We start from the raw sequence: 15,839 nt of genomic DNA, 5'->3' as shown, positions 1-15,839 counted from the left end.
TATGCGACTAGTTGTAAACATATCAACTCATTCACATCTCATATCAAATGGGATTACAACCGATAGTGGTTTATCCAAATCAAACTTCTTAGCTACCCGTCGAATTCTCTTGAGCAAAACACACATGAATAAAGTCATGATCGACAAACGAAAATATATATTAGCTAATGAGTGTAGGGAAAAATGGAGGAAAACAGAAAGTGAATTAATTTAGATCACATTAGTACATAGCAAGATAGATGCTGGAAAACATGACATAATTGGTAATTGGAAAATAAGACGGTAATTGAATTTGGAAAGTTAATCGCAAATTGAGGCCCGTGTATCACACAGTGTCCTTAAAACAAATTCGTGCAATGCCCAAACCCGCCAGCCAAGCCAAGCCCAGGACAACGATCCTCGGTCCGACAACCCAGGTCACGTCCTGGCGGCGCGCGTGTAGTAAAGGGGTCGAAGCCCACTTTATCCACGCTGGCCTATCCCATAATGTCCATCTTGGGTTAAATATACCTATCAAAGTTTACTACTGTGAGCACTACAAGGCGAAGTACAAAGAATGACTTTTTCCCTTCTAAACGTACTCACTTCGAAAGATAATTTCTTATTCATCCTTTAATAAAAATTGTTCATTCTTTTACCGGCTTAAACCATTGCTTAGGAGTACTGTGTGAGGTCCCACTTTAATTTTGGAGTGAAAATCCAAAAACTCTTAGGAACGAATCCATTTTTTCCAACAATGAAAATCTAAACATATACAATTAGGCCCTATTCGGCTAAAAAAGCCATTGGCTTTCCCGCAAAAAATAAGCCAAACAAACCCACATAAAAACAAAAATAAGCTAATAAGCCACTTTTTTCGTCTTTATTCAAAAAATATTAGATTTCGATCAAAATTTTATACTTTTTATATTCCTCTCGTCATGAAAATGCAATAATCTCCAAAAAAATGAGGATAAGCCAAGTGATACGAAAAAAATTTGAATAAAGACAAAAAATAAGCCACTTTGACTTATTTGTCCGAACACCCTTAATAACAAGGAGGTGAATAAAATATTAAGGGCTATTTGGCCACTGATTCCAACATGGCCACAGGGTTCACGAACGAACCAAACAATCGATGGTTCATTAAATCGGGTAATATTGTAAAATTACACCCACAGGACCTACACAGTATTGCACTTATAGAATCAAGAATTCCCCAAGCCATGAACTAAAAAATTGAGACTGGCTGGACATTATCTCATATCGATATTAGTATTATACTATATGTTATGAATTATGCAAATGGGTTATTGTAGTCTAGCGGAATGATTCACGTCTTCTAATCACTACGTTGTTGCTTGTTTGAGTTTTGACTTCTTAACTTTTAACGCAAACATATTTCTCTACTTGCGCAAAAAATGACTCGCGACCTAAGGGATCCCGAGTCCCTGCAGTGAGGAGAAGTCACTGCAAGCAGCAGTGCCCCAAAACAACGTTGTTTCGGGGCGAAACTGGAGTACTACTCATGTGGTCACGTGATCCCCCTCTGACCAAACTCTCTCTCTTTCTCTCTTCTGCGTTTACCGCTCTGACCAAACACACACTCACTCTCTCTCTCTCCTCTGTTTGGTTTTTTTTTTTTTTTGGGTAACTGTCTCTCCTTTGTCTTCCTAAATTCATTTTCTTCTTCAAGTGTCTTCCTCCACCTACAAGAAGTACGTGAGCTGCAACAATAATCAAAGAGGGACCAGAGCAATTTGAGTAAACCTTTGATAAATTATCAGAAGAAGATGATTACGGTACAACAAAATAATATGATAAGAATTTGATCTCTATCTTTTTGGGGATCCCGTGTTAAATGTAACCAAATTAGAGATTTGTTTTCTTTATTGGTGTTGGACTTGATATTTGATTGGGTTTATATGGGTTCTTGTGATTCAGTCTAGCTTAGTAATTGATTGGTCCAGGAAAAAAATTTCTGGATTCGATTAAGCAAAAAAAGACCACCTGTTTTCTAACTTAGGTTTCTAAACTTTTGAACCTAAAATTGATCTACGAATTCAAATCTCCATGAACATAGGGTTGGCTCTCTCTCTCTCTCTCTCTCTTTTTGGGCAAGTAAAGAAGACATATGGTGCACTTAATTCTCTCTTCTTTTAGAAATGCTTGATTATTAATTAGTTCCTTCTTTTTAGAAATGCTTGATTATTAATTAGTTCCTTCTCAAACGAAATTCTTTTCCCGTATAAGATTTGGTCTAAAAAGTTTTGCTTGATGACCATAAGAGATGGGGTATTACGGGAACAAATTTTTAAGCACTTGGAGAAGAAAACGCAGAAGAGAGAGAGAGAGAGAGTTTGGTCAGAGGGGATCACGTGACCACATGAGTAGTACTCCAGTTTCGCCTCAAAACGGCGTCGTTTTGGGGCGCTGCTGCTTGCAGTGACTTCTCCTCCCTGTAGGGACTCGGGATCCCGACCTAAGGGAACTAAACATTGTCACGACAATCAGTGACTGCGCCACAAGACAATCTTGCTCTCTATATCGAACTATACTAATATAAAAAAAATTTGAGAGACCCTATTTTAAAATCTCGCCAAAGGCCTCGAAAAATCTCAGAACCCGTGGGCCTGGGCCAATGTAAAGCAATCGAACTGCCTTTTTAACCCGCCCCATAGCCCATCTTTCTGAGTCGGCGACTCGGCGAGGAAAAAATACACCAAAGTAGTAAAACCAAATCCGAGGAGGGAGTCGGGTCAGGGTGGGAGAGAGAGAAACTGCAAGAGCATCAGAGAGGAGAGAGAAAGAACAGAGAGCCTCGAGGGTTTAGAAGCAAGAGAGAAGAGAATAGAAGAAGGGCGTTGATTAATTTTGATTTTGGTGCAGGGAGAGAGAAAGGGCTGGTGATTCGAAGAAGAAGAAGAAGAAGAAGAAGAAGAAGAGATGGGAGAGAGGAAGGTATTGAACAAGTACTACCCGCCGGACTTCGATCCGGCGAAGATACCGCGGCGGAGGCAGCTCAAGAACCAGCAGATGAAAGTCAGGATGATGCTTCCCATGAGCATCCGCTGCGCCACCTGCGGCAATTACATCTACAAGGGCACCAAATTCAACTCCCGCAAAGAAGACGTTGTCGGCGAGGTATCTATATATACACACACATATATGCATGTGTTCATATGTCATCATGTATATGTATGAATTGTATTTATCTTTGATTATATAATTGGTAAAGTCGTTGTTTTTCTTGAATATACTGGCTTGAGTTACGTTTATCTGATTTTAATTCGGCAATTTCGGCATTACCAGTGGCGTAGACAGAAATTCTTAGTGGGACACCTAAACAAACCGAGCCTTGTGTCCCATCAATTGGGATCGGCTACATGAACCCTATTTTTCTCTATCCAGGGCTACCTGTTTAAGTAGATTTAGTAAGCCCTAATCTTTTCGTATCACAGCATCCACATTAGTGAGGCACCTATTAAACAGAATTTCATTAAAAAAGTTTCCAATAAGAACACAATCAATATGTCTTTATGGTTTGTCTTGTTTATTTATTAACTTCTTGGAGAGGAAAAAAGCATCTTTTGTGAGCTTTTTGGATATTTATCTTACGTAATTATTTTTTGATTTTCAGATGAGAATTTAAAAAATAGCAAAATTGGCACATTTGGAAAAAGGACCAATAAACAAGTAATAAGCAAACAAGCCCAATATTATTGTAGTTATGACAAAACAATGCTTTTCTTGGGTTACCATTGAGTTCCATCATTGGTGTACCAATTAACTGAGTATTGCAAAGGCTGTTGCACTTGCCAGGTAGAGTTGTATTATTGTAGTTATGACAAAACAATGCTTTTCTTGGGTTTCCATTGAGTTCCATCATTGGTGTACCAATTGCCTGAGTATTGCAAAGGCTGTTGCAATTGCCAGGGATCTTGTGCTATTTTTTTTTACCAATGATAGCCATCAACCTTCTTTTCCTGCTGTCACGTTGGAGATTATGAAGATATTCCTAAGAAGGATGAGGTGATATTCAATGACATTATAATTTTTGAAGCATTGATTGGCGGTCTTGTTGTGGTTTTAATGTTGTTATTTGTACATTCCGTCTTCATAGTTTTGTGACCATTAATATGTGCCCTTCTATGCTTAGATGAGATATGCATGATTGTGTCGCTACTGGTCGACTAGCTGACTAAAATGTTGAAATTGTTTGCAGACATACTTGGGAATCCAAATTTTCAGGTTTTATTTCAAATGCACGAGGTGCTCTGCAGAGTTAACAATGAAGACAGACCCGCAAAATTCAGACTATGTTGTCGAGGCAGGAGCAACGCGGAATTTTGAACCGTGGCGTGCAGAGGATGAGGTATTGAGTTTACTTGTTTTTAATTATACGGATAATTGTTTATGTTTTGGATATCCTTTGCTGCAAACAGCAAACTTGATTTTGGGTGCTTATACAACTTGTATGTTCTATATGTCAGGAAGCAGATAGTGAAAAGCTTAAAAGAGAAAAGGAAGAAATGGGAGATGCAATGAAATCCTTGGAGAATAGAACTTTGGACTCAAAAAGAGAGATGGACATCCTTGCTGCCCTGGATGAAGTGAAGTCCATGAAGGTACTTGTTTAAATACTTCGTCATGGTATCAACATTGCGTAATATAGGATTCTTGAGATCTGAATGTCATGTAACTATGGCTTCAGTGACGTTTATTTGTCTTGATATCTGTTAATTAATGTGAGTCAACCTTAGTAATGGAAACATGGCAGGTGTATGATCCCTCCACTCTCCCCATTCCCTACCTATATTACAGAACTCCCACCCCCTCCCAACCTGTCTTACCTGGATAACTTAATGTCTTAATAAAAATCTAATTACAAAACCGGGAAAAAATTTCTCGTCATAAGTATGAAAAACTGATGAAGTGATGTAGGTCTGTTATGAAGATGGATATCGGTTATAAGCTTCATTGAGCACAATTATGTGACTTCTTTAGAAATAAACACAATTAAATATTTCTATATTTATAGATGCACCGTGCACGTATAGTTGTTAGCATACCTTATAGTTCACAGAATATTCGACTCAGGATGAAGCTCTCCATTGTGGGGCAGTGCTCAGATTGGTGGTGGAAGCCTTGTTGTATTGTAGCAGATCTGCTAGTGCATTTATTCTAGCCACCATTACGAAGGAACAAAGCACGATGACATGGAAAATCCAGGGTTAAGTACTTTCTTATACCGGGTATCTATGCTATATATATGAGTAGTCGAGTAGTACAAGGGTGTGTTGATAACTCATATACAACTAGGGGGCCGGGCTGGGGCTGCCGTGATTCCAAACTGAACCTAACACTGATGTGTAGTTTTTATTACCCCAAACCTTGCCCCACCATATGCCCGCGCAACTGGGGCAGGAGGCCGGAGACCAAAATTGTTGTTCTGTGGTCACACTTGCCATCCCTAGTCAGCATAGGCTACGCTAGGAGAGATGTTTTATGGTAAGCAACTGAACATTAATTCTATGACGATTAACTGAATTCTCAGATCAAAAAAAAAAAAAAAAAAGATACAGAATTCATGGTCTTCATGAGTTCATATGTTTGGTTAATATTTTTGGGCCCCAATTTACCTATAGATGGGAGTTTTAGCCAAGTGCATGTAAGGTTTCTGTTTCATTCATTTTCCTCAGATGGGATTCCTGTGAACCTGTGTTTATATGTATGCATTACTGAAACTATTTTTCTGTATGTCTTTCTCAGTCAAGACAAGCAACTGTCAGTGTAGATGCAATGCTGGAGGCTTTGCAGCGCTCAGCTGAGGATAAGGTAAGTGCCCTGCTAGTTCAGTTTTCAACCTTTTGGATGTAGAAACAACTTGTGAAGGCCTTGAAAAATATAAAACAATATGCATTTTGGAATTGCTTTGTTGACTTCTATATGGACTAGATTTTGCAAATTGCAGTGTTGTCTAATTTGGATTTGAAACTAACTTTATCTGAAATACAATTTGATCCTTTTAGTTATGAGTTAATATCTATGTCAGCTGTATTTATTCTGTTAGTAGACTCTTGTGTTGCTATTCCAGGCCGTAGAAATTCCTCAACCATGAGATTAATAGGATTTTGCCAGAACAATTGTAGCTACGAAACTGCCACTTGTTTTACTGCCTCATACTCTTTCAAGTGGTTCATTTTTTACTGAACGAATGGAACTTGGAGAAACTTCCCACTATTTTATATATATTAAGAAGTTGGCTCCCCTGCATAGTGTTTTGTGAATACTTATCTTCATCACTTTACTTTGTTTATATCTCACTTTTTTATTTATACAAACATGCTCTTTAATTTACCTAGTCTTCATTCAAACTAACAGTGCTTCAGTCAACATAATTTGATTTCGGTGCTTTGTAATCATCTTTCAAGCCCTAACCAAATTTCCCTTGGTTTAATTTACAAACATAACCACTTTGCCATGCTGTTATACATCTCTAAGATATGTAGATCGGGTTGTCCTGTGTCACTTTTTGTGAAAATTAACTTAAAGCAGGTAACCGTCCTTTGCCCAGATAATACTTTTGTTTTTATTTTATTTTAGAAGTCCTCCTTTTTAAATAGAGTTCAGCAATGTCTTAAAAGCAACATTGACTCTAATCTTCTGCTTATTTGGGCATAAACTTTGTGAAGATTTCGGATGAAAGTTTGCAATTTTAATGGGATGGGACTTTACGGGTTGGTTAAGCAACAGTTCAAACTGCACTCAAAAGGTAGGCCGTTTTCATTTTCCCTAGAATTTGTGTACCAGAAACAATGGTATCTCCAATTATAGCCTCTCTGGGAATATGTCTGTTCTCACCTCCAGTAGATGAGACAAATGTATGCATTTTGATTAGGGTCGTATTTTATTGTTTCCATTCTGCCATTTAAATTGATTCTACACTCTACAGTACTAAAGATGCGTATGACTTCTCATGTATTACAACCTCCACAACGATGTTGTCCATTTATTGATTTATTTCTGAGCAATGATAATAGTTTACCAGTTTGCTAGTTTCAAAGCTTGCTTACATTTAGGTTTCCATAAGAATTTTACTTGATGCAATGTATGTTGCTGCTTATCTTTATGCTTGAAAAATGTGGATTTGGACACTGTTCACCATCAATGTGTACATACTCACTTTTCTGTGTGCTCTATGCCTGTAAATGGCTCTGTTGACGGAATTCTAACTATGTCTTGGGGTTTAATTGATGACAGGAAAAGAAATTGGAAGAAGAGGATGAAGCTCTCATAAAATCATTATTTGGAGTGAGTATATGTCATCAAGCTGCTCTAATTTGCTTCATTGCTGCCTTTAGTTTCTGGTAGTTTGTTGTCATGACTTATGCGATGTACTCGGTGTTGAAATTTTCTCTCAGGGGCCAAGGAGAGAGATTATTCAGAGAATCGCCGATGATGTTTTTGATGAAGATGATGATGAGGATTTATCTCAGACTCTCTCTGAAAATGGCGAAACATCAAGCAATCAATTGAAAGTATGTTACCTTCACTATCAACTGGTTTGTTTGGGATTTTTTTTTCCTGAACTTATTGGTAGCTATCATGCAAGTCATGACAGGGTTCTGAAAAAATAAAGTGAAAAACAAAATGCTGACGTTTATCCCCAGATTTAATGATGGGGAGTGACTGAAATAATATTTGTTTCTGTTGTTGATGTCAAGTTATGATTCATATTAGTTCTCTGTCCCTTCCTTTCACACCCCGATATTTATTTCGTGCTTTCAGGCAGTGTCTCCAATTGATAGCACACTGAAAAATAGCACTTGTGTATCTGTGTTGGTGTTGGTGGTGTTTGCAGTGATTCATCTCATATCGCTGGAACAAAAAAAATGATACTAGAAGTTAATAAATTTTCATGATTATGCAATTGAAGCAATTCTTATCGAGTTCATTATGTTTCGTGTGCAGAAGAGGAGAAAGGTCTCTGAAGAACCTGCTCGTAACCCCACGGATTGTCTAGCAAAAACAAGTGACAGCTCCAAGAATGAAGGTCGGTTGAGTTTTCTGATTCAGTTGGTCATAGGTTGTGAAGTCTATGTGCTTTACTGTTGTTTCGGTCCCTTATTAGTAATGATGCGTAGCAACAGTGGTGCATATTTCTTATGTTATTTTCTAAGGATACGTAAGTTGATTTTTCCTTTTTGGAAAGTACTATTTCCTGGAGAGAAGATAAATTCAAGTTCGTGCATAAGCATGTGGGAGGAGAGGGAAGAAAACAGATGTTTATCTTGTTCTGTTCTGCTCCATAATAACTACTGGACAACTAATTGTATGCAAATTGGAAAGTATATTTCGCCTTAATTGTGTCTGTTCTGCAAAACTAAAATTCTGGTAATTTCAATAACAAGTATTTTTCTTTACAGTACCTACTGACGCATTTTTGTGATTCTGTGACAGAAAAGCAAGGGGCTTCCTTGGCACCAAAACACATTTTCAAGTCTTCGTTAGTCAGAGTTTCTGTTGTTAGGAAACCTTCTTCGGCCTCCAACAGTAATGGGCCAGCACATCAGGCTAGCAAACCGACAGAAGAGCACAAAACAAATGCTACTAGCACTGGGCTACTGTCACTTTGCCAAAACTACGAAAGTGACGAAGATGATTAGATTGCAGTTGATTGACTTTACATCAAGCTTTCTTCTTTCTTCTTTCCTGGGGAGGAAATGCCAGTCCCCCAATGTATATTTCATATCACCAGCACCATCAGCAAAATCTCTGGTACTGTTTGATGTGCCATGGAGCCAGTTTGTGGTAGTACAGCAGGTTTCTGATTGGGAATGAGAATTTACATGTTTGACTATGAGACTCAGTACCGTGGAGTATCGGTAGGTTTTTTTTTTTTAACAGAGGGAATTTGGATTCATAGTAAAAGTTTTTTGGGCCAATAAGTTAAGAGGGTAATCAGTGGGTTAACAACTAAAGATGGTTTGATATTTCTTCATATGCTCGAACCCTAGACCTTCCCCTTGGTTGCCAAGAAGTACGATCGAATGGGCTGAGGCCCAAGAGTCACATCGGATTCGAACCTCCGTCCTAATTTATTTGTCTCAGTTCTATTTTAACCGGATAAAAAAATTAGTTATATCTTTAAATTGGTAATGAATTTTATATCTAATATGGATCTTGTTTGATAGATCTCGATTTGTTCTATAATACAATGTTTTCAAAATTACCTAAAACATTATAAATTATAAGATATAATCAATTGAAAAGTGGCATTAACTCTCAAAAGTGACAATTAAATTGGGACGGAGGGAGTAGTTAAAATGACTGGACAAATGAAGTTCTTTTGGCAGAAGATCGATGTGAAATCAAAATGAAAACAATGGGGAATTCACAAAAGATCTATGTGAAAATAAGCGAAAACAACATAAAGAGCCTCAGATGTAATAGTTTACGTTCTTGACGCGAGCGCCATACGATCGAACGATATTAACAAAAAGCAATGCAACCATTTGCTCAGCCAAATAGGAGTACAACATAACAACAGCAAAAGAAGTTTTCAAGGGTCAGATTAACAGGGAGAGACTTTCATTTCTGGCCCTTCTTTTTCCACAGGTCCCCAAACATTTTAATACCAGAGCCCTTCCTCTTCCCATTTCCAAAATCATCTTCTAAATCTTCCCCTAAACCAGGTGAACCAACAAAGCCTGTGTACCCTGCAACCGACGGCTCGTATATGCTCCCAAAGTGCTTATCCATTGACCCAGACCTCTCAGAGATCCTTCTGCCATTCATATCCACACCATCAGCAAGCACTGCGGCTGCAGCATCTGCCGCTTTCCTCCACTGCTCCGTTTGCACTCTTAGTTTCGTCATTTCACTTTGCAATTCTTCCTTCGCCACTTTCTCAGCTTCCAACTTCTTCCTCAACTCAACTTCCTTATCTCTGCTTTCTTCTAGCTGTATTCCCAACTGGATCAAACTTGAACTTATTTCCTCTTCCTTGGCTCGAATCATTGACCTCTCTGAAGCTGTTTCACTCAGCTGACTTTTTAGGTTCTCATTTTCTTCACGAAACACTTCTAGTTCCTTCTCTTTCTCTTCCCACTTAGATTTCAACAAAGTTATCTCATCATTCTTCGAAGCCAACTCATCAGATGTCGGCATTTGTGTGTCTAGTGGTGGTTCCGTTGATATGCTAATTGGTTTACTTCCCACATCTTGTTGGTCATGCAATTGATTCAATTCAACCTTGGGCTCCACTCTCATTTTCTCCATAGGAACTTCAAAAACATCAGTTTCACAGCGATTCTCATCGGGAATCTCATCTGGGGTTCTCTTCTTTTGGACTTTCACCGGATCTTTAGCACTTGGTTTACTTGGTTTCTTAGTTTTGTTTCCCAATTTCTCTTGAGCTGCATTTTTTTCCAGCTCTGCAGAGGCTAACTGCTTCTTCAAAACCTTGAGCTCTTCTTGAGCTTGCCCAAGTTGAGATTCTAGATTTGAAACACGAGTACCAAATCTCTTTTGATTCACGGAAACAGACAGGGCGCTTTTTGGTGACTGACGATCTCCTAGCTTGGGGCTCCTCCTGTCGGTATTTGGTCGATTATGCAGTGGATCAGAGTTGGAGCTAGATGTCCTGAGTTGTGGGGCTCTGGGAGATGGCTTTTGAGGCATTTCTGATCCCCTACTCCATATAGAATGGAAATTCAATTAGAGAATAAAGTTGCTATCCAATTGAAATTTCTGAAGCTTATCGTCTCATCCAAAATTTAATGAAGTTAAACAGTTCAAGTTCATCAGAAGTCATATTGAGGTGCTTCAGTAGGTACTAAAGCTATGCAAAATTGCAAACAAAAAAAGGGGCTACCCACTTTGGCATGAACACTTTTGTGAAGTTGTGACACAAAAGTGATCCAGATTTACGCCCATGAAATAACCCCCGCTTGCACTCCCCATGTATTCACACATGCACACATGGTGTGTGTGCCCAACCTCTATTTATGTGGCGTGTTTATATGACAGTTTGCAGATTCCATTTCATGGATAATCATGTCGAATAGAAAAGGATTGTGAAACAAATTAACCCCAAAGCAACCACCGACGACGCAAAGTTCAAAAGAAGTGAGAATTACTGTTCGTTAAAACCATAGTAGGCAAGAATACTTTATAAATATCGTAAAAGATCAAATATGCAGTAAACAGTCTATGAGGACTATATGTGTTGTATAAGTTCTCTAACCTTGATCTTGACATTTGAACAGCTCAAAAGGCGATTGATTGAATAAGAGCAATTATACGGCTAACTAGTCAGAAGCATTCACCTGCGCAGCCTCAAGATCAAAATGGGAAAAAAGGGGTAAGCAACCAATAGGAGGCATTTATCAAATGTAAGTACACAAGCCACAATGGTGATTAAACATACAATTACTGGAGACCCCCGATCATAGTAAAGCATTATCAACAAGTAATCATTTTTCAAAATGAAACATTTAGCATCAAGCTAGATATATCCATGATGTAGATTGTACTCCATTATGTTACCAATAAATGGTGGAATCCAACAACGAAATTGCACAAGTTGTTAAAAGTGAGACTATAGGATCAGGGAAAGGCATATGAGTCCCACGTATATTATAATATCATCATATGTTTCGTATTTGAACTATTATGGAGTAATTACGTAACTCAGTAACTCAATGACTTTTCTGGTCAGTATAAAGTTCAAATGGTAGTTTTGGAGGCTGCAAAATACACGACTTAAACACTGTTCCCCATTCATCATTCTTACATGAATGCAACCACTCATGTGAGATGGAAGATAGTGAAAGCATCAAGTTTGTTCCGCATTGAGCAATTTTCCATAGTCTGGAGATTTTATGGCTTACTTTCGTTTTTCTGAACCACCCTATTTCTTCTCAAATTACCCTATCCTAAGGCCATGTTTGTCAAGGATATAACGAAAGCCCAATTATTCCCTTGTCCCACTCTAACCAAGTATGAGCAACAAATGAACCAGAGAGTACAAACCAGGTGGGCAGGCAGCTAATTCCCATATTCGGGTTAGCTATTCAGTTGTCTCGAACCACCACATCAGCTTTGATCCCAAACCACTCGTAGTTGAACGCAGAAGAGAGTGGGGACCGGAAGATCAACCACCTAAGTGAATTTTGATAAGCTAGGACCTCAAGCCTCACTTTTTCATGGCGATCGATCATGAGTGGTCAAGACCAAAACTGACGTGTTGGTCCCAAACCACAGCATAGTTTTCCTCCCAAATAGAGGGATAACCTGGTTTTTTAGGTATCCCACCATTGATCATATCAGGGACTTCATCAAAAGGTGAGGATAAACCATCACATCTTATCGCCACCATTCACTTCTTTCACCCATATTCGTATAAGTGATCCTATGTTACATATAATCTGATCCCTGAACCTGGTATGATACTCTCTACACCTAATGTTGTGGTACACATTTTCCCATGCTATTATACCAACTCTTGTCTCCTAATATTGCTGAACTTCAATCCGTGAATCAAACAGATATAGTCAAAGTTTGATTTATCATCTGATCCCTCAAAATATAAGTCTACAGCCAAACATGATGCACACACTTGCACAAACACTTGCATACATCCACTTACATGGTGTTAGGGTCCCACACACTAGAGGTGGTGTGTGGAGCCCACACATCATGTGAGTGACTGCGTGCAAGTGTTTGTGTAAGTGTGCGGTTTTAGAACTTTCGTTAATTAATCTCACTACGTACAGTTGTACATTATGCCATTCCCCCACCTCATTTTTCTAATCCTAGATGCATGTGGAAGTTGGAACACAACTTCTCCACCTCCTGTATAATTCCCAACAGCCCAAGCAACCACACAAACACACCTAATCATGTGAGTCCCTTTTGACGTTTGAGACAGGCCCCAAGTGATTGCCTCACCGGAGTGTTTGAGGGCCTAGGACCATGGAATTTTGTCTCCATGCTTTCGGTCAATGCCCAAGATCCCACGATCCACGCAATCATGCAGTGCCTCTCTGAGTCAGGGATAGGCCCCACGTGATCGTGTGGCTCATAGGACAGTTGGGAGCCAGCCAAGAGCATATGCAATGACTTCTCTATTACTTTGTGCATAGAAATGACTAAACTTTGGTGCATATCGGATTTATGCGTGGCATTTTCAATATGATTTGGTTTCCTTTCGATTTCCCACATGGAAAAGGTTGGTCAATGGCGAAGGATTGTGAAAACTTATAAACAGCAAGAACTGTGGACTTGAAAAGTAGAAGAAAACGGACACGTAGAGAGAGAGAGAGAGAGAGAGAGAGAGAGAGAGATTGATAAGCCAAACTACTAACAAAAAACCACTCTCAAATTCAATGATTGAGCCATGCTTCAACCTAATACGGGCGGGCATCACTAATTAGATCTCAGGCACAACACAACACAGCGCAGCAACCCCCAAATCCCAATTGGCTGTGGTGAGATGAGATTCCTTCACAAGTTCATTTCTTTTGATACCATCTTTCAGCTTTCTTAGGAACCAAACAGATAAGAAACAAATCAGGCGTGCATTTCATACATTTAGCCATGAAACAAAGAAAAGAAGCAGAACAGCACCAGAAATGGTAAAGCAACGAACAAGAAAAATGAATCTCACCGTGAAATCTTGCCTGAATTCCTGCTTTATACACCAATCTCTGTGAGGAAAAATTCCATCTGAAGATACCCTTTTTGGAAATGCATCCTGGGTATGTTGGTGATGAAAGAAAAAGGCTAACTTTGGCTGAGCAGAATCTACAGATCTGGAGTGTATCCGTGTGTCTATATATAAAACAGAGAGAGAGTTTGAATTAAAGCGTAGGTGGGACCGTGGGGGAGAGTGAGAGGGAAGAGCCGGAAGAGGACAAGAGAGTAAAAATTTCTAACGTTAAAAGGAACAACAAGACACGTTGGATTCCACAACCTGGTGTCAGTTTCAGATGATTAAAGAAGTGTTTTACTATTTCCTTGACTCTCTTGCCCAAAATTTACCCGATTGGTTGATAGATTTGTTTGTTTCCATAATTAATTAAAATATAATTATTCAGGTCATGCTACAAAAAAGTACTATTATTACAGAGTAATTTTTTGTGATTTTGCTAGTTTTGGCATGAATGATCTATCTTAACCAAGGAAAAAATCAAATGAAGTGGGAGTAAATTAGCCCGAATAGTCTGACAAGAAAAGTTTTTACTCTGTCTTTTTGTACCTTTTCGAACCATTATTCTTGTTTATAAAGAGCAATGGATTAATTAAAGCACCTCCACTTCTGAAATGCAGTGCCCTTTTATTAGAGAGCCTATCCTTTCCATTTACTACTTCCTTTTATTGGAGAAGTAAAAAGTTCTTTACTTTACTTTGAGATTTCAACTTTCAACGTTCCAATTTCCCTCTGCTGCCAAGAACAGCCTTTCCAACTTTGAATTCTATTGGAGTACTACTTTATTTTATTAATAAGGGATGACAATAAATAGGAGTAATTGGGTCCTGCTACCCAATGGACATAAACCATGCTGTTGTGTTTTTGTTTTTTTTGGGATTTGATCGAATTGTTTATGTTATCAAGTTCAGTGAGAGCATCGTTAAACTAGACGGACCTATCAACCAAAAATGACAGAAACAGAACAGTTCGGTCATTGAGAATGACCGATGATTACTCGTTCCGTCCTAATTTGTTTGTTCAATTCAAAGATACTCCATCAACTTATTAAGAGGACGCAATGATTATTGAAAAACTTATAATTTTTTCGAGAATACATCCTTCTTCGTTGGTATTGAATGAGAGTGCACATTTATAATAAGTCAAACTTCGAAGAGCACGGGCATTAATAGAACATTTATAAGTCAAACTTCAAAGTGAACAAAGATTTTGTGACACGTAAAATTTAAAAAGTAGACAAACCAATCAATACAGAGGGAGTACTAAGCAAGTTAGCTTAGGTCAACTTTTTCAAAACAAGAGTTTACTGCTATTATCTTTTCTTTTCTTTTCTTTTTTAATGAAAAATCATAAAAACTTATCATAGATAGTAAAACCAGTACAACCACACAAATACGAAACCAGACAAACAACCACATACAAAAAACAATACAACACATCTTGCCAAAAACAAAAAACAAAGACCCAACGTTACCAAACAAGGCCAATCAAAACATCCCGCAATTCCCAAAAGAACACCAAAAACATACCGTCAACGCCGAACACACGACCAACGATACTTGCAAAACAAACACTAATATTAAAACATCAACAAAAAAAAAAAAATTCATGAGCAGAAATGCTTCATATTAACCAACTGGGGCTACCTCAGTTGGTTAGGATTCTTGCATCTCATCACTAGGAAGTCAGGAGTTCAAATCTTCTCACCTACGCATGAGTGTTCTTACCTTAGATGATTTTTCCTTTCTTTCTTTCCTATGATGAACTTATTTCTAGTTTTGGTTGAGTTGTTACGCTTGATTATCTCATGGACTAATAATTCTATAACCACAAATACTTACACACAATCACACATACTCACACACTTGATGCGAGTGAGTTTGTGTGACTGTGTGTAAGTATTTGTGATAGTAGCATTACTGCTTGTATACTCTCACAATTGATACAGTGTCCCAAATTTATACTATTACGTATTTCATATATGGTATAAAAGATCTCTTCTATCAATTGATAAAGAAAAAAATGCTTCCTAGTTCCTACTCTCTAAAATAAATTAAAGGTTTGATAGCAACCTATCATATTATGGTACTCTTTTAGTGTTCTTTGTCTTTTGTTGCCGAATTTCTGGCTTCCATCAACGGTG

The 15,839-nt window shown here is 38.3% G+C and overlaps 2 protein-coding genes across 4 annotated transcripts; one reads left to right on the top strand and one right to left on the bottom strand.

The window, feature by feature from the left end:
• Positions 1-2,599: 2,599 nt before the first annotated feature.
• On the top strand, positions 2,600-8,842 carry LOC131329488 (uncharacterized). 2 transcript variants are annotated; one of them, XM_058362627.1, is made up of 9 exons: positions 2,683-3,123; positions 3,949-4,011; positions 4,205-4,354; positions 4,473-4,607; positions 5,752-5,817; positions 7,243-7,293; positions 7,404-7,520; positions 7,954-8,035; positions 8,443-8,842. In XM_058362627.1, the coding sequence occupies exons 1-9, from the start codon at positions 2,926-2,928 to the stop codon at positions 8,646-8,648; spliced, it is 1,068 nt and encodes a 355-aa protein (XP_058218610.1). In that variant the 5' UTR covers positions 2,683-2,925; the 3' UTR covers positions 8,649-8,842. The 2 variants fall into 2 exon arrangements, with proteins under 2 accessions (XP_058218611.1, XP_058218610.1); XM_058362628.1 differs by lacking the exon at positions 3,949-4,011 and having other exon boundaries at positions 2,600-3,123.
• A 533-nt stretch (positions 8,843-9,375) lies between these two features.
• Positions 9,376-13,897, bottom strand: LOC131329487 (interactor of constitutive active ROPs 4-like). 2 transcript variants are annotated; one of them, XM_058362625.1, is made up of 3 exons: positions 13,655-13,897; positions 11,231-11,312; positions 9,376-10,675 (listed from the first exon to the last, which is right to left on the bottom strand). In XM_058362625.1, the coding sequence occupies exons 2-3, from the start codon at positions 11,242-11,244 to the stop codon at positions 9,574-9,576; spliced, it is 1,116 nt and encodes a 371-aa protein (XP_058218608.1). In that variant the 5' UTR covers positions 11,245-11,312; positions 13,655-13,897; the 3' UTR covers positions 9,376-9,573. The 2 variants fall into 2 exon arrangements, with proteins under 2 accessions (XP_058218608.1, XP_058218609.1); XM_058362626.1 differs by having other exon boundaries at positions 11,231-11,321; positions 13,655-13,824.
• Positions 13,898-15,839: the final 1,942 nt, after the last annotated feature.

The sequence above is a fragment of the Rhododendron vialii genome, chromosome 6a, assembly GCF_030253575.1.
Source record: "Rhododendron vialii isolate Sample 1 chromosome 6a, ASM3025357v1".
Classification (NCBI taxonomy): Eukaryota; Viridiplantae; Streptophyta; class Magnoliopsida; order Ericales; family Ericaceae; genus Rhododendron; species Rhododendron vialii.
This window is presented reverse-complemented; position numbering and strand designations above follow the sequence as displayed.

Excerpts from the sequence above, each read along its gene's own strand:
- LOC131329488 (XM_058362627.1), top strand. The coding sequence starts at position 2,926 with ATGGGAGAGAGGAAGGTATTGAACAAGTACTACCCGCCGGACTTCGAT. Across the intron at positions 4,012-4,204 it reads ATATTCCTAAGAAGGATGAG|ACATACTTGGGAATCCAAAT; the intron begins GTGATATTCAAT and ends AATTGTTTGCAG. Across the intron at positions 4,355-4,472 it reads CGTGGCGTGCAGAGGATGAG|GAAGCAGATAGTGAAAAGCT; the intron begins GTATTGAGTTTA and ends TCTATATGTCAG.